The sequence below is a fragment of the Megalops cyprinoides genome, chromosome 2 (assembly GCF_013368585.1).
Source record: "Megalops cyprinoides isolate fMegCyp1 chromosome 2, fMegCyp1.pri, whole genome shotgun sequence".
Taxonomy (NCBI): Eukaryota; Metazoa; Chordata; class Actinopteri; order Elopiformes; family Megalopidae; genus Megalops; species Megalops cyprinoides.
This window is the reverse complement of record NC_050584.1, coordinates 47,757,984-47,784,350: the sequence shown is the minus strand read 5'-3', so window position 1 is coordinate 47,784,350 and position 26,367 is coordinate 47,757,984. Positions and strand designations below refer to the sequence as shown.

At 45.6% G+C, this 26,367-nt stretch overlaps 1 protein-coding gene across 3 annotated transcripts in view; it reads right to left on the bottom strand.

Moving 5' to 3' along the window:
* bcar3 (BCAR3 adaptor protein, NSP family member) overlaps positions 1-26,367 on the bottom strand; it is a 46,886-nt gene that overhangs the window by 5,214 nt on the left and 15,305 nt on the right. Inside the window, exons 3-5 of one of the 3 annotated variants that reach the window (XM_036521972.1) lie at positions 22,777-22,816; positions 4,633-4,761; positions 461-900 (exon numbers count right to left, since the gene is read on the bottom strand). In XM_036521972.1, the coding sequence (XP_036377865.1) occupies positions 461-900; positions 4,633-4,761; positions 22,777-22,816 (609 nt within the window). Of the gene's footprint in view, positions 1-460; positions 901-4,632; positions 4,762-4,889; positions 4,940-13,953; positions 14,235-22,776; positions 22,817-26,367 lie in introns of those variants that run through there. The other 2 variants (XM_036521973.1, XM_036521974.1) reach the window with 2 other exon arrangements.

Below are 26,367 nucleotides of genomic sequence, written 5' to 3'. Positions count from 1 at the left end.
ATATTATTGGTACCAAGGTTTGAACCACACAAATTCAGCTGGTAGCCTTAAATCATCCCATTTTATTGTCTGGAGGACTGACTGCAGAGATAATTGAATTGTGATCTAGTGACTGATATATGGTAGTATACTTGGCTTCCCTTGTCTAGTCAGGTTGCACAAGTTAACTTAGGGTAGGGCTTGAATAGTGTTATGCTCACACTCACTGGTCTGGGAGTGCTATTAGCCTAGTCTGACACCGTTGCTCATTCAACTTGAATGGATACGCTTATGTTCTATTGGACGCTGGACGTCGCTCTGGATAAGAGCGTGTGCTAAATGAATGCAATGTTATGTAATGTAGACATTTAATCACTTAATAAGGCTGCACCCTTTTCCTACACCACTTTGCCTTGCCCTTCAGGTCCTGACTTGTTGAAGCTGGGAGGACAGTGTAGCAGGCCTGGAGCCCTGCCCTCACCTCAGCAGGTTCCCACGGCTGAGGGCGTGGTCCTGGGCGTGCCCGTTCATGATGTTCAGGCTCAGGCGCTTGGAAGGCTGGCTCTTGCGCTCCGCTGTGACAGCCTCCACCCGGACGGCCGCCACCCCGTACTTCTCCTCCAGGCAGCGCAGGGGCAGGCCCCTGTTTATGGGCTGGAAGATGATGGCGCCCACGACCTCGGACACGGGCTTGCGGTTGCCCACGTAGTAGCGCACCAGGGCGGGCACACTGTCAAAGCCCTCCTTCTCGAACAGGTACTGCACCCGGGAGTAGGCCTCGTTCATGGCGACCACCTTCTTGTTGATCTTGAAGTGCTGGGGGCTGTTCTTCCACTGGCAGGTCAGGACATAGTTGCCCGGGCTGGACAGGGAGTCGCGGATCAGGAAGTCTCCGTCCCTCTGGACCAGGCTCTCCGCCACCTGCAGGATGAAGGCGCACAGAGGCACAGAGCTCAGCTCACTTCTGCACTGCACATTGTATGCCATTCAACTAAATGTTTTCAAGTGCATAGAAGACTCGCCAGTTGTAAATACTGTGGGGGTCCCCGTGTTAACACTTTTTTCATGCTTATGAATGTCGTCCGAATGTAGGCTGCAAAACCTGAACAGAAGCTGAGTTTTCTGGTTGAAACAGGGCACAAAAACACCAGATCACGTCATGTAACCAAGAGGAGCAATTCCGTGTTGAAACTCTAAGTCATCCAAAGTTCCCCCTTGCACATTTCCATCTCGACATTTTCAACTTAATGAAGGCTGCTTAATTAAAGTATGTACAGTTTATGTAATCTATTTTTTTTTTGTAGAGGGCTGGCATTTTAATTAAAAATGGAGATTTTTTTATACATTTCACAATAAGACTTCAGTAGCACCAGGAAGGAGCTTATTAAACCTGATTAGGATCACTTGGCAGCTGAAATGTTTTCAATGTGGTTGCATAAAAAGTCTGCTTTTATAAAAAAAAGGTACTAAGCCTCAGCTGAATTTGTAAAACAGTGCAACTGTGTGAGAGGGATCAGAAGCTTGCTGAGCACTCTAGTGTGGTGCCACGGTGTCACATGCTCACAGGGCTCCCTTAAAATGACTCTGCTTTCCACTGCTTCTGTCTGCACCTTTACACACAGTTCATTTAAAGGCAATTTCAGTCTGTCAGATGTACTGGATTAAAAAGCCAGCTTTATTTTAATGCCCTGTGATAATGTCATACCTTTATTCTACATATATTCATATTTTTATCATGTGATTAAATAACCTGCTTTCCATCACAATAAGACAATCACTGAGACGCTTAGCACTACATCAGAGAATGTTTTGCCGAAATCACTGCAAAACTTGCTGGAAAATTACACAGAGTGCAAATGACTATGTCTAATTAGTAGAAAAATTGTAACATTTAGGATAGCCTGGTTTTGTAGAGCAGAACTGCTTGTGACAGAGTTTGAATTTTGCAATCAAATATCCATCACAAGCTTACACCGATTCAATATGTTATAATCCTGTTAAATTGTATTCACTCTGAATATTTCCCTGCAGTCTGTCAGCGTGGCGCGTGCCTTCCCCTCCATGAGATTGCATTGCAGTCTGGCAGTGATGCGTTGTAATGACAGAAACGGTATTGAATAAGCACACAGGACAGGTTGTTTTCAGCAGAGTTCCTTGACGAACATGTTGTCAGTTGTCGGCTCATTGTCATCTGATCTGGTTTGACTCGTTCCTGCTGAAAGACAGTCGGTCTCGCCAGCAAGCACGACCTGCGCGCCGCGATGTGTTTTTGCTGGCCCCACAGGACGTAATGGAAGGGTGTGTCTGATGCTGGCGTGTTAACCTGGAGGTGTGTGGGGACGGGGGGTTAGGGCCCTGACTTCACCGCCGGAGTGTGGCCTCGTGCTTTGCGGCCATGTTCTTCGTGCGTCTCCCCATGGTGCTGTAAGGACAGCAAGCACAGCAAGGGCAGATGGGATATCAGCCTTCAGAGGTACTGAGGGCATGACACGGGAATCAGTCAGTGTGAAATGAATGGGAGGCCCTGTCCTGATACTCTGTCTCGATACCTCATCACCTGCCATTCTCATCACTGCCAAGTGAGGGCTATTGACTCTGGCATTAGAATGCAAACCATCCTTATGCAGACTCGAGGTCAGGGAAAGGTCCTCTCCAGTCTGCATTGTGTCACAATGGGAGAGAGACGGAGCACACCTGAGGACAGACCCAGGCTTTTTTTCAGTTCTTTTCTGCTCTCACTGACATGGCTTTAAGTAACAGCTGATGAAAACACACAGGCTGAAACTAAACACATGTTGAATGGCCTGTTCTGTGAGCTCACAGAATCATCTGGTTTGTGTAGTGGTGTGTTAGACTAAACATCAGAACAAACATAAAACAGAAATACCCATATGCAGTGTTACATATTTAACAAATAAAATTAATATGGTGAAAGTACATACTGTTCTGTTCGGATTGTGGGCTTCTGGGATTTGCTGTTTGATTTCACACTATCTTAGGTTTGTAAGCTTGAATCATATTACTGGTGGTGATACTCGTACTTTGGTAGGGGATGTTAATTATAATAGATTAGGTTTGAGCTCTAATATGACAACTGGCTTGTTGAATGCTACTGTCGTATCCAAGGATGGCTGTTTGGTAAAGTACTATACTTAACATTATGCACCAGACTACAAGGGCACAGTGATCAAGAAATAGCAGTGAACATGTGTTCAGAAGCACATTTAGATGGATTTTGCCCACAGTTAATCTAATGCAGATAGATATATTGGGCAATGGGATATGCAGGTATTGTCTTTTTAAAAGGAAGTTAAATAGCATATTGCCATTTTTCTTTACTTTCTTGTCTGTGTTTTCCCAGTTTGAGTCATCTGTCTCAAATCTGGCTGTACCAGTTTGAGACAGGTTAGTCCGTGAAATACAGGCAGTGATTTTCCCAAAGAGCCTTATTGTCGATTTGAGTTTTTTGTTGGTCTGTCAGCACAGTGATCCTGCTGAAAAGGCCTGCCCTAATATTCCTTTCAGCCCTTTTTTCCAGCTTGTTTTCAAAACAGAAGCTGAACCCCAGGAGGGCAGGAAGCTGTCACACTCAGCTGCTCTAAGTTGTCCGCCAGCTCTCCTTTGTCTTTCCTTCAGAATACTTTTTTTTTTTTACTGCGTGTCACAATTCAGCCCTCTCATCAAACTGAGGGTTTCACCGGAACTACCATGGAGGACCGTCCGTCAAAGCTACGCTGACCGCTCAGGGGCTCCGCTGCTGCAGAATGCTGAATAGCTGCAAACTGCACTGAACTGAACTAAGCTAAACAACCTCCTTGCCACCGGTCTCCCTCTCCTTTCAACAAAACTGTTCCCTCTTTCCACGTTTCTGTCTGTGTCCTCCGCTTATGCGCGGATGATGTCAGTCAAGAACAGAAGTTCTGAAGGCAGAACGTTCACGGAATCCGCATTTTCCCCAACAAGACAGCGTGCCGCTTCCGTGTGACAGATGACCGTGCGGAGAGAATTCTCTTTTAACGAAATCAGCCACAGTCTGAAAGGGGACACCGCTCCGTGGCTGTGGTTAATTCAGAAACCCCTCCTTGCTCTGCGTGCTTTCACTGGTCTGGTCATGTTTCACACGGATAGTCTGGAGCGACTCAGCCATCAGTACCTCTTTTCTTATTTCATTACTGTCCGTCACAAAGGACCCAAATGTTCTTTGGCCAAAAAAAGGAGGCATGACACAGGTGCCTTGTGTTATTAAAGCACCCTGAATGGTGGTAAAATAAGAACAATTTGTCAAAGAGGGTTGGTAAACAAACCAAGTCACATTCTTTCATTCCGGTACAGCTTGCTCAAGGCACAAACGGCAAACCAAGTCACACTTTTACTTTCCCATACAGCTTGCTCAGGGTACAGACGGCAAACCAAGTCACAGTTTTACATTCCAGTACAGCCTGCTCAGGGTACAAATGGTATTCACATTGTGCCTGAGGGAGAGTCAGATACTGTGTTCTGGTAGCACTGAGTCTCTGCACGCCCCAACCAAAGACTCTCCCACTGACCACACAAACTCACCCACCACTCGGAGAGGGTGTCTCTCTGTATTAACCCCCTACCCCCACCCCCCAAAGACTGGGCCCTGCCTCGCCCGTTCCCTCGTGTGGGTACCTGTCTGGGGATGGCTCCGTGGTACCAGGCATGACTGCGAGGCTCCTCACACCCCAGCTTCAGCTCCTCCTCCAGCTCCTTGCGCAGCTTCTCCGGAGGTCCCTCCATGATGTACTTGTCCCGGGAGAACTGCACATAAACAGGAACAACAGGCTCATTCATTACGCTCACAGCCATGGCCGAACAGTGAGCGCTGGTGTCCTTGTGTGCGTTCTTGTGTGCGTGTCCCCTGTGTATGTGCGTGTCTGCCGGTATACCTTTACTTTGTCAGTCCCTCTCTTTGTCCTCAGCCGAGAGTGTGCTACAGTTCTCCTCCCCCTCTGTGTGCTACGGGCAATGATCGCTCAGAAGAGCGCCACTCCTCCCTCTGATTGGCTGAGGGCTCTACCTGCCCTCTTTGCTGTCTGCCCTGTCATCTCCCTGACTCCTGTCAGTCCCTGCACTGTCCTGCCCCGCCGGGGAGCGTCGCCTCCCTCACCTGCTGTGCGCCCTCAGGGCAGCGGTGTCTGACGCACGGGCCGCTGCGTCGTGCTGCGGTGTGACTCATACAATGACAGTTCCTTTGATTAGCACACGGGGAAAACACATGCCTCGTCACAGGGCCATAGAGGGGGTGGGGGGGGGGAGGGGGAGTCATTCCTGGATATCAGCAGGTTGTTACTGGGAATGAGGTCTCTGAGTTCAGGCTGAGGGTGTCGCGCACATGAGAAATTATTGCCATCTACTGGAGTGGAGACCCCACCTCCACCTCGGCTGCTGTCAGTACCGTGACATTGTGATTTCAGTAGCATTCTGGAACTGATTTTTAGGTATGATTATTAAACAGTGGCTCTGCTGCATGACACCAGGTTTGATGCTGTTTTCCATTTAATTTACAAGGCTACCTTACAGAGTTCCCACATAGGCGCTTACAGATATGCATTCCCCAAAGCCTCTTCCGACAGGCCATTTTCCTCCATTTTACACTGTTTTAATGGGGTGGTTTTAATGAGCCCTGTGGAGATATCATTTGAATCTGGAGGAATGTGTGAGCCATGAGGTTAACATGGGGATGTTGGCTCGGCTTGCTTGTGTGTTTTTCCTCAAAGCTGCTCCCAGGGGGCTGGGGGCTGGGGGCTGGGGGCTGCGAGCATCACTGTCATGGTCACTGAGATGGCCAAGGGGGTGAGATGGGGGTAGGGCCTCACTGTCCCCAGAGAGAGCAGTAACCGGAAGGATTATTAGATTACATTAACTCAATACCCCCTTCAATACTTTCAGCAACCCAATATTTTAATGGTGCAGCATCAGGATGAGTTAACACTGTGTATTTATGCACTCAGAAGCACAATTAAATCCCCATACCTACGCTTATTATAATGTTTACAAAGGTGACTAAAGTGATGCTCTTATAGACCAAAGTTTGTCTTCAGAAAGAAAAAGGAAAAATGTATGAAACAAACAGCAGTTAACATTCACAGATTTGATTTGGCACTATCTGCCAACTCTGTAACAAGTGTCAAATGAATATCTGTTCCAGCAGTCAAAGGAGGTCTAGTCCGCAATGGAAAGTGGAGCTGATTGTAATGATTTTGCATTGTGTCGAACTTCACAGAGCGCTTACCACTTTGAGCGACAACATATTTATCAGAAAATTGGAATTGACTTTCCAGAGCAAAGTATTGAATGCTGTTCAAGGTCTAATAATGGACTGCCTGAAGGGAAAGAACATGGATTGCAGCTTGTCACGTGAGCTTTTCACCATCACCCAGTAAATGTACTGTAAACGGAGCCTAAACAGATGTGTGACTGTTTTGGCTCATTGTCTAGATGTGCTGAAATGTATGGTATGCAGGCTCTTCAGCCTCAGTGACCAAAACTCCCATTTCTAGAAGCGTAACCATAGTACTCTGCCCAATGAACAGCTAACTCTCTGTAACCGAGGTCTAAATTTGTCAGACTGCACTTAAACTCGTCTCTCTAGAGAATAAATGCAGGACTGTAAAGTTTTGTTTTCTGTTGTGGTCGACTGAATTATATGCCAAATAAAGCTGTAACGAGACTCCAGGAAATTGTCTTTTAGAGGGGAAAAACAGTGGTGGAAAGTCCAACTTAAATTAATACTCCGTTGTTTGTTTCAGCAAGGAACTAATTAAGCAGACTGAGTCTTTGTCAACCATGAAGCTGTTCTTGTTCTGTTTATTTTATTAGCTGGCTGAATTTGAGTGCTTGGGTCCCCCAGACTCATCCGATTAAAATAGGTTTTATGGTGTCACTGAGGAACAATTAAGTAATTTAAAAAGCCAGCCTCAGACTATATTACACAGCAGAGACCCAGGAAGTAAGCTCTAAGGGAAGAGAGGATTTGCTTTCAATGCAGTCATGTTAACAGTGTCTAAAACTGTTTTTTTCTGTCTGAAGGGCTATCTCTGTTCTTTACAGTGAGGGTAGATTTATCACAAACACAACCAATAAGTATTCTTACATACAGTTACACACATATACACACACATATAAAGGGCATGTGTGCACACGGGAACACAGACACGCAGACTCAGTCACACACTCTCTCAAGAAAATGATCATAAGGAACAGATGGTCACACAAAGATACACATGCAGAAAGACAGAAACACAGGTGTACACAGGTGAAAAAGAGACATGCTGAAACATGCACACACAAACTTATAGACGCTATCATACTGAAACTGATACAGTCTGTATGATTAAGTGTTCCCAAACCACAAATTCCATAAACACACCCTCTCAAGAGAAAAAAAACGAAATACACACACATTCAACCACGTAGGAAAGATTAGATTATTTTATGAAACTCTGGAAGTTTCAACACTATTTTTAGAGTGATCCCAATGGGACAGGCTCCTTTGGGGCTGCGGTAACAATGAGCTGTTGTTTCCAACATGAGCTGCACACCGGAAAAGCAGGTGACCGACAGGCCTGCAGGCTGCTGTCAGTGCATTTACTCCATCCTTCCCCAGGGCTGCTGAGCTGAGCTGCCACTCTCGCCCTGCCTCTCCCCCCTGAGGACTTCAAACCCTGGGCAGAGGAAGCTGTCAGCGCGCAGCTCCAGGGGCTGCTAGCTCAGCAGTATGGCAGCATTCTCTCCAGACAAACACAAGGAAGCAGCAAGAAAGACGTGGGAGAAATGGGTCCGGCTTTAACAGTGCACAACTTTGAGTAGACTAAACTTCGGGCTGAGAGAGGAAATTTCAGCAGAGGCCTATCAAGATGGGTGCCATAATGCGTGAGTAATGAGTGAGGCTTTTAACTGAAGAACTGTCAGTTTGGCTGGGGGAGAGGACCATAATGCAATGCACTTTGAACTCTTTCCTCCACAGGAAAAATGACCTGTAAGACTGATGTGTTTCTCTTAGAGGAAATTGGTTATGTTTCAGAGGCTGAATGAGTGAAGAAGCTGTGGATATATACTGGGAATGCACGCACACACACACACACAGCACACGCTGATCGCTGCTCTGTTTCAGCAGCGCCACTGAGCAGTCATATTGGGGATCACCTATCCACAACACGATTATGTCACCCAGCAATCTGTTTGTGGTCATCACTTTGGAAGTCTGCCAATCAATCGATACGTGAATCTTCCATGGCCTTCAGGGATGACTCACACAGTAGTTTTGAGGTCCCTTGTTTTTAACTGCCAGCAAAGGGGAGGATTAGGTGAAGATATAGGAATAAGTCTTAGGTCAGTCTTATATCATCCTGTGCTCGTGTGCCGCCGCACTCCTGTCATTCCACTAATGACTAAGCATGCGGGCCGGCGTGGCCTGTGCGTGTCTCAGCTGTAGTGGACCACACATGGCTGGCGTATAAGCTGAGGCCTTCCTGTAATGAGACTCGGACATGTGTTGGTGCTGGTGTGCTCCTTACATTCCAGGGATAATTCCGTCGATTAGACCAGACCATTGTGGGTTAACACCAGAGATAAAACCAGTTGTTTTGAGGAGACCTATCATTGGATGAGACCATAACATAGGATTCAGAGCTTCGCTCGGTTTTTTTGTGACATGCAAAATCCTGGTATAGGATGTCCAGCTCTTTAGAGAGCCATCGTACAACACAGTGCCCGGTACAACACTGCCCATTTAACATTCCTGAATAACAAAATCAAAAACGGAACTTAAATCCAACAGATCAGAATGCACTGAAAGTTTAGCCCTAAATGGAAAAGCTGCCACTCCGCTCCTCCCTTCATGGGAGTATTTATATGTATACGTAGTATTTATAGTTCCTGACAATCCCAGGCCTCGGCCCTGATTGAAAATAGACCCTGATGGTGCTGGCATTGTACTAAGGGATGGGTGGCACACTTTCTCTTCCATGCAGAATCTTCCAGTCCAAACCACTACTGCTTCACCAGTAATTACAGTGACCAGACAGCAGACATAGTCATACAGGCTGAGAATATCGTCTCTGTAGGAGCTGTATTTTTTGTTGCTTGGCTCCTTTTTCACATGTTAAAAACAACACATCTTGAAGAGCACCGTGTTCCCAGACATATGCCCCTCTCCAGCAGCTTTGAAGTACTAACACTGCACTTCATGCCTTTGTCAATCGATTAACACTATTCCACTCACCAGGCTGTATTACTGTGTGTTTAAAATTGAACTTTTTTGTTCCTTCTCTTGCTTTTATATTTAGTTTTTACAAAACCAAAAAGCTGTATCAATAAAAATAGCATTTGTTTCTGTTGTTTACTCATTTGTTAGGCTCTTCAATAAAATGTATAAACAAATTTTAGGGGGAGTTGATCCATGGGCTCTTTTTATTGTTATTTGTTCCTTTTTTTGCCAATGCAATTAGGTTTTCCTTGGCCGTTTCTTGCATTCCTTTGGCAATAAAGCATCTTTTACAATCTTGAGAGATTATGGTCAGCTGCAGTGAACTCAGGTAATAAACTGTGAACCTGGGTGTAAAAATAGCTGGTACGTAATTGCCTGAGCAGAGCTCAATAGCTTCATGTCCACAGTTAATCCCTCTATCGGGCAAAGGCACGGTCCGCACATTTGCAAGTCAAATCAATCACCTAAATGCAGCACCTTTTTTTATAAAACAGTCATTTATATCCTGTGACGGATACATCATAGGTCTGTGTTGGTACGTGTGGATGACAGATTATGGTGTTTCTTTTTAAGGACCCTTCCTGTCATCTTTGACACCTCACCACTAAAGGCCATTCTTAATCATTAGAGGGTGATGTGGCTGTGTTTTATTCATAGTGAGGTGACACATATCGGCCTCTGCCTGCAAGTCACAACCATGAACAGGACAGGAGTTACCAGATCAGACACCAGTATCTTATCATCTTCTGAAGCCTTGTTGGTTTAATCTGGTAGGATGTCTTCCCTTTATGGGAAAAAGTTTACTATCCATTTAAACCAAGTCTAATTAAGGGGAAATGGTGGATGTCTTTAAGAGTAATTTTCCTAGAGACAGACCCACTCCTTCTAAATACTGCTCCATGCCAATGATTTTATCTGTAGCTCATCGCTATAAAATGCAGGGGAGGGAAAGTTTTAGATCAGGCTTCTAGCTGCTGTCTGTCTCCAGCTCTCTTCTGCTTTTGTTTGTGAGGATGTTATCTGTTTTTTTTTCTAGCATCCTCCCCACGTTGTCAGCCTCCCGCTGAACTGACTGTGTGATTTCTGACCCTCCCAGCAACCATACTATCACAAGCAGCTTTCAGACAATGACCCTGAAAAAAAAAACGGTTCTCCTCTTGAGGCAAATAATCCTCTTTACATCTCCCTGCATTAGTAATTCTGTAGCACGTATGATGTAAATTGTCATGAGTTGGGTATCAGCATGAGGCCGCACAGATTACATGGGGTTAACGCAGCTGGCTGTCACAAACCTACATCTCCCCTGGTGCTTCCGTGTATCGCAGCAGCAAAAATATTTACATGGCCGTGTGCAATTATAAGTGATTTTCATTCGCATGGTGTGTTTATTTGGCTTCCTGTGGGACCCCGGGACATGTCCAGATTGGAGGAACCCTCAGACTCCCCCCACCCCCCATGTCCTCAAAGCTGATGATAATTAGCAGGCTTTCATATCCAGTACTATCTGCCTCATCTGAGACAGCTTCCTGGCAGATCGGCCTTTGTGGGGTCTCACCCTTCCTGTCTGCGGGTAACTGAGAGGGGCCATCTCTGCGTTACATCTCTCTGTGCTCCACCCCAGGGGACCTGCCCCCCCTGCCCATCTCCCAGGTGATTTGTCTGTGATGTATGTCATTCCAGGATTTGCAATACAACACCCATAAGCTGGGAGTAAGGAAAAACATATATGTACACAGGAAAGCAAAGTTCATGACAGATTCAACTGAACTGTGCCACATTAACAGTTAAATCTAATACATGTGCTGGCAATGTGATTCTTATCAGCAACATTTTGCTTTATTGTCCCAGATAATAAAGTTCCAAAATCCTGACAAATCTTCTTTCATTTTTCTTCCGAATAGGAGATGAAAGTCTCCGGGTTTCCGCACTTTTTCCAAAGGGGCTTTGTGTTGCATTTGTACTCTATGGAACAATAAGTAAATAATCTGGGCTTTTCAGTGCACCTCTGCTCTGTTAAGTCAGCATCTTCCCAGCGGCTCCTTCTTAACACAGCGGCCTTCCCTCCGTAAGCCCCAATCACACAGAGTAGCACACAGGGCTCCCAGGGGGGGCAGCACGCAGAAGGGATTAGGGCCCGGCACAGCTGTGCAGGTTCATTCCAAATGCAGCCCTCTTTTAATGTGCCCTCAAGCGCACCGCATTTGTGCTGCAGAAAGAAAGGCTTAGCCCCCCAGGACACAGAGGCCCTCGGAGAAAAGTTTCACTGAAAGGCACAAGAGGGGTCCGTGCTGAAGGCGTAGGAATGGGGGGGGTGCCGCAACAGGTAGGTAACTGCTGCCCGCGCGGGAGCGTGGCAGAGCGAGCAAAGCCAGACAGCAAAGCGTCAGGGGTCTGAGCGCACGTCTGCCATTCTGACACCTCTGGCCGTTGATTTATGGCCCTCTGTGATTGTGTATCGGCAGCCCCCTTTTACCAGTTGAAGAGGACTTCCTCCCCTGAGAGGCACTGTCTGTCAGAGCAGGGAGCTGCTGCTGCACCGAGGCTCCACATGCTGTACGTGTCTCATTCAGAGTGTGGGGATGCACTGTCTTAGAGCAGGACAGAGGGGGACACTGAGGGGTGCCTCAGTGAAATGATCATATGCCCCTTTGCTCAGGGGAAACAGTTGACTGCTTGTGGTGAAGCTCAGTGGGCATTTGGTTTCTGTCCTCAAGAAAACTGCTCCTCCCCCCAACCTCCTCACAGCTAAGCATGGTTGTCCTAAAAGCCACGCGTGTGACAGCTTTAAAACCACTGAAATTAAAGGCACTGAGAGTTGCTTTCGTGACTGTTCGGTGTAAGAGAGGCCCCTAATTCCCAGACCTCGCCCTGATCACAGAACTGCCCTTATGTATCCCGCGATTGCTTGTTCTCCTCTCCTGTCCTCACTGAATGACCCCTTCCACAAGGCCCAACACTGCCTGTACTGTTTCATCATGACCCCTGTGTCCATCTGGTGTGGGCCAAAGAGGAAAGTTTCCATGACAACTTTCAGCTATTTTAGTATAAAAAAAGAAAAAAACAAGAAAAGTCTTGAGTTCCAGGCCTCACTTGGGCCCGGTGGACCCAACAACCAGACGTGAGGAATAACAAACTTGCTGCTATTTTGGGAAAAAATCGTTCCAGACATTCTTGACAAAAATGAGGCAAATTACACACATACACATACACACACACACATACACATACATACACATATGCCTCTTTCACTTTCTCCTCTTTTCTGGGTGGAAAAAACACATTGGTGAGTGACTGATGAAGATGAGGAAAAGGAATAAGACTGATGAAGAGAAACACTGAGGAGCTTGTCAGTTACTTGTATAGAGAAAATGTGAGTCAATGTACCCATCCTAACATGCAAGGAGAATCAAGGCTGCCTTGATGGGATTCCTCTTTAAAAAATAAGGGACATTTCATTGTGTGTACCAAGATTAATCAGTTTAATTCTTTAATTACTTACACTTAGCATTTATTTTTTGCTTTTATTTAAAATTAAAATTAAAGCAACCTAGTGTTTATTACTTAACACATAACTCCAACTTGTCAGTTAAGGATTTTCTTTCTTTGACTGACAAACCGCTATTAATATTCCATGTATATCTGTCTATCCCAATCTCATCCTGTGACCCCACGGCCCTTCTTACGTTACCGTACAGTACCACTTCTATAAACGCTCAAGAGACTGATATAGGACTTTTCTATTTCAAGCCTCCAAATTGAGCTTGCTTACTTCCACTTTAGTCATTCCACTTAATGTGAACTTCTCCAGTGATAAAGATAGAATACAAAATGAACCTCTTACATCATGAATAACTCTGGAACATGAAGAGGATGAGACATAAATAACACATGACATATGAAAAATAAATAAATCAATCATATGCTAATGAACTAATTCCGTTTAAGCCCAAACAAGTATGTATATACATGCTTCCTCCCTCTCTCTTTCTTTCTTATAGACACACACGCACACACACAGAGTCAGAGTCATGTACACACATGCACACACACAATGGAAAGAGCACATCACTTAGCATCCTTCTCCACTTCCAGTAAAAGCCACTGGATGAGGGATGGCTGGCGGACTTCCTCACTTAACATAATGAGCAGAGCTATATATCTGAACACCCCGAGCTGCAGCTCCAGCAATAAAGGCACACAAAACAGTGTTGTTTAAAGCCGTTCCAAAAGCTCAAGACACTTGCTCCCAGAGATCAAGAACCCGCTCACTCAAAAACACTGGAACCTCCACACAAATCAGCCACACCATAAACCTGTCCCCACATTCACACATGTATGCATACACCTACATGAACGCACAAACACACACAGACAAAGCATAAAGTCTTTACCATATGCAAATATGCTGTAGATAAATGACATTATATTAAAAAGCATGACTTTCCCAGTGAGCCTAAGAGATCTCAATGAGCCAGTATGTAAGAAAATCTATCAATCGACAGATCAGGACCCAATTAAACGGAATACATTACATCTTCTTTCTGAAGCTTGTTTTATCCCCCTAACTCACACTTCCCCTACTAAGGTACAGTTCCAAAACAGCCAGCAAGCAGGTGTAGTCCTGAGATTGTGAGAAGATAAACACATGCATACACATAGATGCACACACATACGTACAGTCCTTGTGGGGACCCTAAAGGAAGGAGCCCAATGGGACAGGACCCCCCCCCTCTGCAACTCACCTTAGCCCCGATGACAGAGCTCTTCTGATAGAAGCAGCACAGCGCTGCCGTGAGGGTACGGAGAATGTTGCATCTCTCAGACATCTTTCAAATGAAGCTCAGCTCCTTCACTGAAATCTCACTCAGAAAACGGCTAAAAGGGGACAAAGGTCTCACGAGTCCTCTCTGCTGCACAGAGGACATCAGCGATGGGCTCCCAGCGTGAGCATGCTAGACGCTCCGAGTGGCTCTCTCTCGCTCTGAGCACGCTACACCACGCTGGTCACCTCAGCCCCGCCACTCCATGTATGGAGCGCTGGAATCCCCATGTGATCTGGCTCTCCCGCGAATGAAATCTTAGCCATCTGGGAGTGCTGCTAACCCCGCGCCCCTCATAACTCCTAGCACTCTGTCCACCGCAGAGCTAAGTGAGAGAGAGAGAAAGAGAGAGAGAGAAAAAAGAGAGAGAGCACTTGTGTTTTCTATAGCCGCTTTCCACCAGAGTGTTTCTCCCGCGGTGACGCTCTGATTAGCACACTGTGAATTTCTGTGAATACCTTTGCGTGACAGGCTGTGTTTTCTTTCACAGCGGCTATGGTGTTAAACAGCGTTGGTCCATTTAATTTTTTTTCTGTTTATTTTTAATCCCTTTGTGAATAACCTGTGCATGGCAGGGAATTCTCACATGTGTATTGAGCGGTGAACAGTTTTTTGATGAATTGTTGAAACAGAACAGACTCTAAATTTTGCTGCCGTGATGCAGCTGTGTTCATCTGCATGCAAAAAAAAGAAGAACACTTGTGAGCAGCATGTGAAAATGTTTTTTCCTGGTGCAGTTCTAGGGTGTGCCAGTGACTGCAAGAATGCACAACAGATGATTAGCTACAGAGATGCCCAAAGCCCCTCAACAACAGGACTGTTTAAATCAAATCAAAATAAATTCACTCCACCAAACCCTTCACACTGAGAGGCAAGCTCCATTTCCTATACAGAAAGACCAGCAGGTATACTTGCAGGGCAGCCATAGGAAACCTGTGTATCACTAACATAAAGCTTCCTGTCTGTGCCGCACCTCTGTCTGCTATAGAAATCATTTGGTCAAAGGAAACAATGAGTTTACAACAGGTTTAGCAGGATACGGTGGTACGGTACGGTGAAAAAGACACCATTAAATTATGCTGTATATCCCTCTCACTGAGTAAACGATAGTTCAACAGAGCATTTTTTGTGACCCAGCTGGTACATATTTAGGCAATGGGATGTTATCGGTTCAAACACTTGCGTGATTTATTTTATTCACATTTCAGTGTTCTCTTTGAAACACAACCAACATTTCAGGATAAAGAGCGCAGTCACCAGGGAGAAGAGGAACAGACCTCTTTTATCTGAGCTTGGAATGAGTGGCAGGCTCAGGATTCACTGGGGACAGCGTTCAGTCTCTCAGCTAGTTTCAATCTACCGGGGACAGCGCTCTGCCTCTCAGCTATGAAGCTGTTGTGCTGCAGTCAGTAGATTGAGGAGGGGAAGCGCGTGGGGCCTGAGAGAGAAAACATTCCAGCAGCAGCACTTTCCCATAATGGGTGACTCACACGACAAACTGTCTTCATTAACAGTGCAGGAACCAGCAGTGGCCCCCACAGGCTCTTCCTCCGCCCAATTAATAGCGACACAGAAGAGCTGCAGGCACTTGCAGAACCCGACATATTGACTCAACTTATTAGCCACTCAGCAGCTCAAGAGTGTGCAGTTATTTTGGGTTATGGCCCCAATCAGTAGCTTTCTCTCTGTCATCTACTGCAATGCTTGCATGTTGCGAAGCAAGAATTCTCCGCGTTGTGTTGCCAGGGGAAAATTAAATCTACCATATGGCATGCAAACGGCTCCCTATGAAGCTGGCTCTTCACCCCCTAACCCCCCCCCCCCCCCCCCCCACACCCCCTCCAAAAAACGTACAGGGCTTTTCCTCCCTGTTTCCACAGGGGGAGATTCCCCTGAGGAGTCCTTTCAGAGTGAACACACTGCAGAAGGCAGAGAAACCAAAGCTTTAGACACTCATTCAGCCATGTTCTACACCGACCACTGGCCTATGTTACACAAAAGCGAGGAAGACCTGTGACCCATCACTATTTGTAACCACAGGAACAAACCAAGCCCCCTACCCTGAAAATCAGCCACAAAGGGTACATGGTTATAATGAATCAGAAATGTTTAAAAATGGAAACAGTTGGATATTTATTGCTGTAGCTCCTTTCTGTTTCCCCGGTTGCCCATAAAGTGTAAGTACAGACATTAAGGCACGCTGGCACCACCTTCTCATAACGCAGGAATGCTCTCCTGGCGGAAACCTCCTGAGCAAGCTAACTGCGCTCAATAAAGCCTCAGATGACTGCAAACACGTACATTTCACTAAATTCCCCAGGGAAATAAATAGCTCAGTACTAAACACAGACTCAAAATGATTGGTCTAAGAAAAGGACTCACGAGAGCTTACTTTGCTGTGTTCACTGAGCTGATAGAGAATTCAGTCCAGCACTACAGTGAATGACTTTAAAGCCTGATGGCTACAGCATAGCATGGACCTCAGCTCACCCCTTGGTGAAATCTTCGTAATTAACAAGCTTTATAAACAGCAGCCGCTGAGAGTGAGACCCTTCCACCCGAATCAGTGAACATGCAAAAGAAGATTGAAGCATATTCAAGTGAAAAATCGAACAAAATCCCTGCTTAGTGTTTACACACCGCATTCTTGTAAGGACATAAACATGTGGTGCTTAGTGTCTGCACTTTTATGAAAACAAAGACACAGTTTACTCATGTCTTCACAGTTCACATGTCCCAGCGCAAGCTGGCGGAAATGATTAAATTATCGATAAAATTCCTCCAAACACAATCAAAACTCTTTGAGGATTTACAGAACCGTGATTTGTGACACCAAACACATGGGCTATAAGCAATCATGCTTGTTAATATCAGTAACTGCTACAGTATCTCCCTTCCTTCTGCATTGTCTGAATGACCATAACTACTGACCGGTGCTGTCAATGAGTCATGAACAGGCTGTAGCCTTACAGCAGGTGAAAATACTCAGTAGAACACTTGTCACTTTTCACCCCCTAAGCATGGTCCTTTGTATGGAAAACAGACATTACATTACATACATGCATTTAGCAGACGCTCTTATCCAGACCGACTTCCAGCACAACAGAACATAAGTGTATCCATTCACATTAAATGAGTAACAGTGTCAGACCAGGCTAACAACAGTCCAAGACCAGTGAGAGTGAGCATAACACCACGTTATGCCATGTGATGGATCGGGTAAAAGAATCTCACTCTCAGTGGCTGCTGTGAGACAGCTTCACAAACGTGTCCCAGGAGGTCTGTGAGATACACAGTCACATGCACTCACTGATTCACTAATGACAATGCAAAGCTGGCCTTCCCAAAACACAGCGACACCTGGTGGTGTTCGCTGTAGTAACAAGGTGCTGTGTACTGTACAAGAACGTTGTGTTCTTTAGAAATATTGAAAGCACAACATTACGTCTTGGGTCACAGGCTGCACACCCTTTGACGTAAGAACTATACTTGTGATTATGGAAAAACTGCTATGGATGGCTTGGTTGGAAAAGCTTTTCTGGAAAACCTTCTTGCATCTCATCAGGTTCTGAATGTATTCAACATATTCTGAACGTGATGTTCTCACAGAAATTTAGCAAATCTCAACCATTGTATGAGAGGTTTTAGCTGATCCTCTTTACAGGTCCTTAAAGGAGAGCAGTCCAAATTACATGAATATTTTGTAATCTTCTGAGAACAAAACACTAATGTAATAATCTAATGCAACGGAGTAGAAAGCATATCACGCCCTGTACTTTGCATTCAAAATTATGTAACGTGATGTCCAAATTCAACCACTAGAGGGAGGTGTTCTACTTTCAAAGATGCACTCTACTACAGTAACAACGTGCAGCTGCATTTGGGTCTCATGGTGATAAAAACCCACCCCTTAGCGTGGGTTTGTAGCAGCTTGAACAGATCGGGGACATTTGCTCTGGTCAAACTTAAAGAGATGCCTCTGTGCCAGTGGTGACCACTGAGTGTCCCGAGGGGCTGCTTGCCCTTTTTATATGCACAACAGCCACAAAGTCTGCTGACTTTGGACTCTCTCAGCTGTGATCAGTGAATTTCACCACTCACTAATGATGTGAGTATGTGGGGAGTAAAGAACTTTATTCTGTTTTCAGGACTTTCTGCTTTAAATCTGATTCAGTCCTAGGGAGTTTACTCATCTACAGTAGATGTTCAACTGCTCACAATGTGTCATAAATAAAAACTTACTGTGCTTTTACAGTGCTCGCCAAAAGTTCTTTTAAAAGTGGTCTTTGATAGTCTCTTTTACCCCTGGGAAATATCCAGTGGGAGTTATTCTCAAAGCAAGTTCAACATCATTTAATTAAAAAAAAAAAGGATCCAAACTATTAATAGTAAGCTGCCCAACTTGTGACCCTGCTATGAAACGATGGGAAATATGTTATTACTCTGAGGCTAAATGACGAGGAAGCTGTAAATGCTCAGAGAAAGAGGCAGTCTTGGGGAGGCATGATATCTCCATTGGCTGCAGAGCTGTATGGGGCTGTCAGATGGTCACTCAGGCAGACCTTCCTCACAGACCTCCCCCAGACCCTTGTCCCGCTGGCCACAAAAGCCCGTGTATTCCTGATCTCCCGGCGCAGGCCACACGGGCGGCCAAAAGGGGCCATTATCCCGGGTCCAGAAAGGACTGGAAATCTCACAGGGCCGGACAGAGAGGCATTGTTTCCCTAAACCTCTTTCATGAGCGGTTAGCGGCTTACTGCGCACCAGGCCACAGCACTTTCGCCAGGAGGTTGAGACGGAGAGGGAGGGAGAGAAAGGGATAGAGAGGGAAAGAGAAGGGAAGGCGAGAGCTGTGTGAAAAGATCCCGTTTCACAGGGGCCGACTCTCTGCCTCTGTGAGAATCGCAGGCAGAGTGCCGGGCCAGTCCACTGGACAGCGTACACTTCATACACTTCATAAACTTCATAAACTCTCCATACACTTCCCTAGTGTGAAAGCACTCCAGAGCCACATCCTCCACCCCGCAGCACTGAGAAACAGGTACAGCAGGCTGTGACCTAAGAAACGGCAGCAACGCTGTGAAACGGCTGATGATCCCTAGTCTAGTAATCGCTGTGACATCTTTTGTCTCTGTTTAATTGAAACTGATGTCTGTGCAAGGAGATTAGTCACAAACGATGGGCAATTTCACATTTTCGCACAAAGTGGAGCACGAAACTCTTCCCACAGGGAGCACTGGGTTTCCACCCATATCTCAGCGATATTTTTAGGCGCTGAGTCCTCCTCAAACCATTTCCACTCTCCCGCCTTCGAGATCTGCTTTGATGATAATAGCTGTTTTCCAGTTAAAAGAAAAACGACCCCTTTACATGCAACAATATCAGGGCGTACATTCTGAGCCAAAGTGCAGTCACTGTGCGCAAAGTTACTGTGAGGACATTATCAGTCTTGCTTCATCGCCTAAATGGCCCATTCTCCAGAATCTTTTTTTTTTTTTTTAACGCGCTTAAAGAAATCAATGCCTGTAGAGAGAGGGTGGCCATGAATGTCACTATGATGAGTGCGGTTTGATGCCACAGGTCACCTGTGCGCAGGAAATCACCGCAGCAGATCAGCCTTTTGATGTGTCTGCTCTCCACCTTGGTCGCCTGGCTTCCGCTAAGCACTCAGCAAACACTCATTGACTTCAACAGCCCCCTCATTTCGCTGGATGAAGGAAAAACAAACAGCACTGGATGGGTCATTATAGACTTATGTATTATGCACAAAGGCCTTTGAAAGGTGACTCGGGAACAGAGGTGCGATTGCCTTTTCAGCATGCATCCACAGCAGGTGGATTCTGCACAAACAAAAGGGGAGGAGGGTATCAAGGGAAGCTATTCTGGTCCTCCGCAGCCATGTCATCCGGGATTTTCCCACATGGAAATCATATTTTCCTGTGGCTGCCTGTAATAACAGTGTGAGGTTTGCTGCCAGTCAGGCTGGGCTTTGTCAGGCTTCCTAAGCTGATTGAGAAAAAAATTCCTGGGGGAAACTCTATGCTGGTTGCTGTGGACAAGGTGAAATCCCCCCCCCCCCCCCAAAGTCGTGTTGACTGGGACCCCCACAGGAGTGTTGTATTTGGACAGTCCCCTGTCAGAGATGAAGGCACCAGATCTGAGCTGACGACCTCAAACCCACACGCCCCTTCACCTGATCCACCACCAGCTGTGATTGGGTGAAACGAGGACAGGGCTGTTTATGCAAAGCCTCTTAGATCGCTAACCTCCCTCCATTGATTGCTGTCCACGAGATCAGCTGAACATTGCCTGGTTGAAGGAGCTCTGGCAGCTGCCTCTCTGTTTGGTCTGGGGTGTTCAGTCCAAGGTGACTCACGAAAATGTTTTTAAGATTTGTGTGCTTCTCATAGACACAGTTAAGCACAACATCCGGAGACAGCACCAACCTTTCACCGAGCCGTCACTACATTGCATTACATTATTGGCAGAGCAACTTACATAGATTGCAATTTTATTTTTTTACGTAACCCATTTATCCAGCTGGAAATTTACTGATGTAATTCTGGGTGAAGTAACTTGCCCAACGCTACAACAGCAGTGCCCCAGTGAGGAATTGAACTGGCAACATTTTGGTTATGAGTTCTGCTCCCTACCACTATGCTAGCATAGCGGTATATTGATGTGGGGGCAGGGAACAATGACTCAGTGCTGAGTCATTTAAATGACTTAGCAATGAGCTACAGCTGTGTGTTCTGACGGAATATTGTCACAGGTTTCCATCAATCTGCTAATTCTGATGCCACAGTGTAATTTCTACTGATCTTAATGGCACCTGTCAGTCGAGCATCTCTAGCAGAGTCAGATACAGCAGTCCCAGTGTGCGGCATCTAGGATTCTGTCTCACTGCATTGGTGTTCCCACAGTTTCCTGTCATTCCGATGACAGAGGCGCTTATGAACGATGTGTTCTGTTGATACGCCGTCAACGGTCGCATGCGTGTGAGCTGTGCAGATCACCCTCCCCGTTGGTGAGGTCAGCGCTCCCGGCGTTTACTTTTCACACTTCCCCATGAGGAGCATTTGAATCAGGGGGATGAGTTAGCGGCCACATCTCAGCTGGCTGAGAGAGGTCATGGTGTGGTGACAGAACACAGTGGAAACAGCCATCACTCACAAGCGTGAAGGGCCCCACAGCACCCGCGTGCACATCCTCACAAAAACAACCCCCTAACTCCGATCCGCACAAGAGGCGACCTGTGGGAAATTTGATTCAGACGGCAGTGCCGTTTTCCTCGGGCTATGTTCCTCGCAGCTGCCGGAGAAATTAGATCATTGTGGTTTGCCACCTTATAGCTTTCAAGATGAAGGTGTTCAATTTCCTCCAGATACTATTACACATTAATGGTTTGTAATGATTCAAGATTTAACACACTGCATCCCACATCAGGTTAATGTACACAGTCTGGTAAGAAAGAGTTCTAACACAGCACACTACAGCACACTGATTATGTGCAGCCCAAACAGAACAATAATGTTTCTGTTAAACACATCCTCATTTATACTGGTAAAATTTAGCATATAGATTTCTTCATTTCTTTTGTACTTAAAATTCCACCACAAAGACTGCTGAGCCTTGCTTTTGCACTGCAACACTGATGTACACAGGAAAACACTCTGCCAAATGTCAATCATTGGCTATGTAATTGCAGATACACAGTGTGTTCTGGGACACCCACAAGAAAAAAAAAAACAGGGATGAGCTGATCATAATCTTCTCTGCCCTGCCAATGATTTTCCTGTGTTATTTTAGTAATAGTGTTTATGGAGATCATGTCCAACCCCTCAGTCTTTACACACAAAATCTCCCTCTGTTTTCTCTCTGACTCATTCTCTCTTTCAAGATTGTTTGAAGGATCTCTATGATGATTTAATCTACATGGGAAAACAGCATTAAGGGAGGACTGTATTTTGCAGATGAAATTGATGCAACAACAGCAAAACCTGTCTGACATTTAAAAAAACCCAAAACATTCTGTGCTTTAAATCTGATTACATCAACATTTCATTCACCAGACTGGGAACAATACATAACAAAATAGCAGCCGTGAAACCCAAATAAAGGTATGCACACATGCAGGCACATACACTCTCAAACATACAAATTACTAATTTTTGTATCACCCACTTTGAAACCACCAAAACTTTAACGCGTTGAAAAAATTACAAATGTATTTAGTGACTGCAGATACAAATGTATTCAGAGACTACTTTCCCTTTATATATTTATCCATCTCTCTGTCTAGCCCACTAACAGCCTGGAGAAATAAACATTAAAGACATCATATCCTTAATGTCAAAGCTACAGCTTAGTTATCAGTGTTCCCAGAGAAAGCACACAACAGTGCATTGAGCTTTCCTGTCCTATTTCTGTGACCCTGCACTTATAAAATGATGAGAGCATTCAATAGTATCAGATGACCAGGGAGTGTTAGCATTGTGTTTATTTCAACAGCTAAAGAACATCCTGTTTTTGTAAACCCTTAACCTGTTTTCCTCCCCACATCCTTTGGATTAATTAATGTAAGATTTGACTGACTGCCCTCCACAAACTTTAAGTTAATAAACTCCATAAGTGCCCTCCATTAACTTTAACTAAATAATCTTGCCTTCTTTAGAAAGATATCAAGGACAGAGACAAAATAAAACAACTTTTGTCTGCATTAGTGAATCCTGAATTGCTTCTTACCTTGACGTACTCCATGGTGGGATCCATACTGCTCTGGTCCCTGTGAGGGAGAGAGAAGGCTTCTTTTAGCACAGCAAGACAGCAGCGAGAGACACACATCCACACACACACACACACACACACACCGGCACACAGGCCCTCTGTCCCAGCGCGCCTACACAGCTGCCCCTCTGCTAGACTGTGGGTAGTGTGGAGACTCAGCCAGCCCCTGCCCCACTGCAAGTCACAGGCACTTGTGTCCCCACTTCTGACCGCCCCGGCTAATTCACAGGGCTGTACGAGTTCAGGGCTCAAAGCAGCCAGCCACATCTGCCAGATAACTGCATTAGGGAGTAGAGAGAATTTGAAGATGGTGCTGTCAGAGGGAGCTGGTGCTCCCAAGAAGGGCTTTTAGAACTATAACTTATTTGTAAAAACACATCCTTAAAAACAAAAAAAAAAACTTCTAGAGGATGAAAGGAGGTTGCCCTTCAAAGATCACAGCCATAGCACTGGAGTGCTGGTACTGTTTACTTTAGTTCCACATCGTCTTCTTCGTCTTCAAGCCTCTCTCTTCTTTAAAAGTTGTGTTTAGACAGAGTTAAACTCAAATTCTGAACGTCGAGGGATTACAGTCAGGAGGGAAATTAAGTCCCAGTCTTACACAAGATTTCCCATAGGGATCAGCAAAGGAAAATCCCGCACAAATAAGAAGAATATACTCCATGCAAATGTTGGTGGAGTGAAAATTAAAAACCAGCAGAATAGATTTACATCTAAAACCTGGCGAAATGCGACAAGCACGCGTGAAATACTCGCCCCCGGGGAACCTCAGATTTAGATTTAAAAATAACTCACCTAATTACAGGAACGGTTGTTTTTCTGTTCTTTTCTGCAAATGCATTTTCAGGGAGGGAAAAATGGAACGCAGGAAATATGGTGGAGAGGGCTGTAGAGTCAAGTGAAATGCGAATGCCCACTGCATCCGGTGAGGAGCCCCATGTCGGCCGCACAACCAAAGCGCGCAGCTCAGCTCTTTCCACATTTAGCCCTCCTCTAACCACGTCTGCCTGCCGAGGGAGAAAACGGGTCTCTCTCCATTCTTTCATCTCCTCTTACACAAAAACCTGCCTTCATTTTCAACAAGGGCGTGCGGTCGGGTGTCACGCCCTCAGAGGATAAAGGCCACTCTGGCTCATCGTCGAAGCAGCTCGGCTTGTGAAAAGCTGGCTCGGTCACAGCGCGATAGCATTACACAAGGCCCAGTTCACTGCTACCCCTTGTGTAAGGAGACCGCAGCGGCCCTCTGGCGTGGTCTCGACCGGCAGGTGAAGTCAAACACTCTCTCCAACATTAGTGCCCTCCTCAACATCCTTATGACAGAAAATCCCAAGGAGTTTGGAGACTGAAAGTAGACATTCCTCATGTAAAAAATAAGGAAACGGCCCAACAATGGAGGTTTTTCTCTGACCAGCTGTATGTCAGCCAAACCACAGCTGTATTGTGTCCTTGAAAATAAATTTGTACTGCGCTTAACCACTGGCTGTCACAAAACCTCACCAATTAAAGTCAAGATCATAGCTAAGAGACCTAGTCATGAAACACATCCTTGCTATAACTGGATTTCAGCACATTGCTTCTCACACACTTTGTGGGCCTGTCTGAGAATAGATCTCTTGACACACAACTGAACAGTCAAGAGGAGTTTTTCAGGGTCTTTTAGGACGGCTCTTCCCCCTTTTGTGGGTGCGTGTATAATTGTGATGACACTTGATTCTCTCAATGAGTGAAACTGCAATATACAAACATTTGGTTCACCGCAAGGCACATTTCCCTCATTTCCAGTGAACTCTGTGTGAGTGAGAGTGAGCGCTCTTTGACATAGCGTGTGTGCATGGCGTGCTGTTTCAGCTGGTGCTGAGCGGTAGCCATAAAATACAGAACAGCTGGGTCCTGATCTGCCTCTGGAGAGAGGAGTTCAGCGCGCCCTCCATCCAACCAAAACAGGGTCCAGCTGATAAAGGCCTTTCTCTCCATTAGCACTGAACATGCTTATTTACACATCAGATCTGTGCATACAGGGAAATATCTTTTTTTTAAATCCCCACCCTCTGTCCAGCAGAACATTCTGACCTGACTGCAAAAATTAATCACACCTCTACAGTCCACTGTCAGCGAAATGAAGCTGTTCTCAGATGTTGAGCTCAATAAAAAGGGACAATAATATTAACTGAAGATCTTTGAATGAAAGGAGTCCCACACTGCATAAATAGGTTATGCGGTGTGGTCACAGAACAGACCAGTATAGATGAAGAGATATTATTGCCTGTCTCTCTGTTCCAACAAGTGACAGGTAATATCCATACTGGAATGACTAACAGTAGCAGACCATTCATAATTAGATTACAGCTGCCTTATTTGTGCAATTCAAACGGGGATCCTACAAATACGAAGGTATTGCAGCACAGGGCTGAAAGACCATCAGTGTTTGAGCTCAGATCATACATTGTGAAATCTACATCAGCACTGGACTCAGATCAGGTGACCTGATTAGGTTGCTCAGCTGCCATTGGGCTCCGCAAGTCTGTGGTGATTATCTCAGCTGTTCTGAAGACAACCTTGATGGAGAACAAACAAAATGTTCTCCATACAGGGGCAAATCTCATTCAGGCATGGGGTGCCTTCCAGGGCCTTACCTCACCAGTCAGCAGCCATGTTGGACCAGTAAGCCCAACTCACATGCAGCCTATGGGAACGAACAAGAGGGTTGTATGGGAGAGACGTGGTGCTGGTTCATTCCTCCATTCCTCACTGCCAGCTCTTTCATTTCACACAGAGGTCTTCATTCCTTTTATCTCTCCTCTCTGGCCATAAATCTCCCTCACATCTCCAGCTTGGTCCAGCTCTACGGGGAGTCTCTACATTTCTGCGGCCAACAACTACCTTCAGAATTGGGTAAACCAGAGACATAGGCAGCTGTCTGTCACTTGCAGTTAAATCAAAGCCGATGATGGCTGGGGTTTACATGAAAAATCCCTCACATATAAATCACCGCACCTTTCATAGCAAGAACCCAGTGAATAACATGCTACATATGTTTCGCAGGCAGTGAATTCCCATTGTCCCCACTGCCTTGTGACCTGCTCAGTGTTAAAATAAGCACCCACAGATTCATTCACACATTCAAGTACTTTTTCCTAATGTACCCCCAAAATGAAGGCTGTAATATTCTTATAAATTACAAGTCACAGTGACACCAAAAAATTTAGAATATGAAGTTTTGCAGCCGAGTGAGAACGTATGTAGATGACAATTCAATTGCCGAATGCAGGAGAGCGGTGTGTTCAATCACCTTCGCAGACTTTGATGTTGCCCAATATTCAGCCACTAAGTTATGCAAGCGAACCATGGAGCTTACATCACAGGGCACTGTGAAAAAGGATACAGTTGCACACCTACACGGAGAGCTAACATCTATCACTGACCACAGACATACCCTTTCTCTACAAAGCTACTGGATAGTCCCGAAAAACTCACCCGCCACACCCATATCACTGAGAGGTAACGAGTAACCATCAGATACAATGAGGCTCTGCACCACTGCCTGAGAGG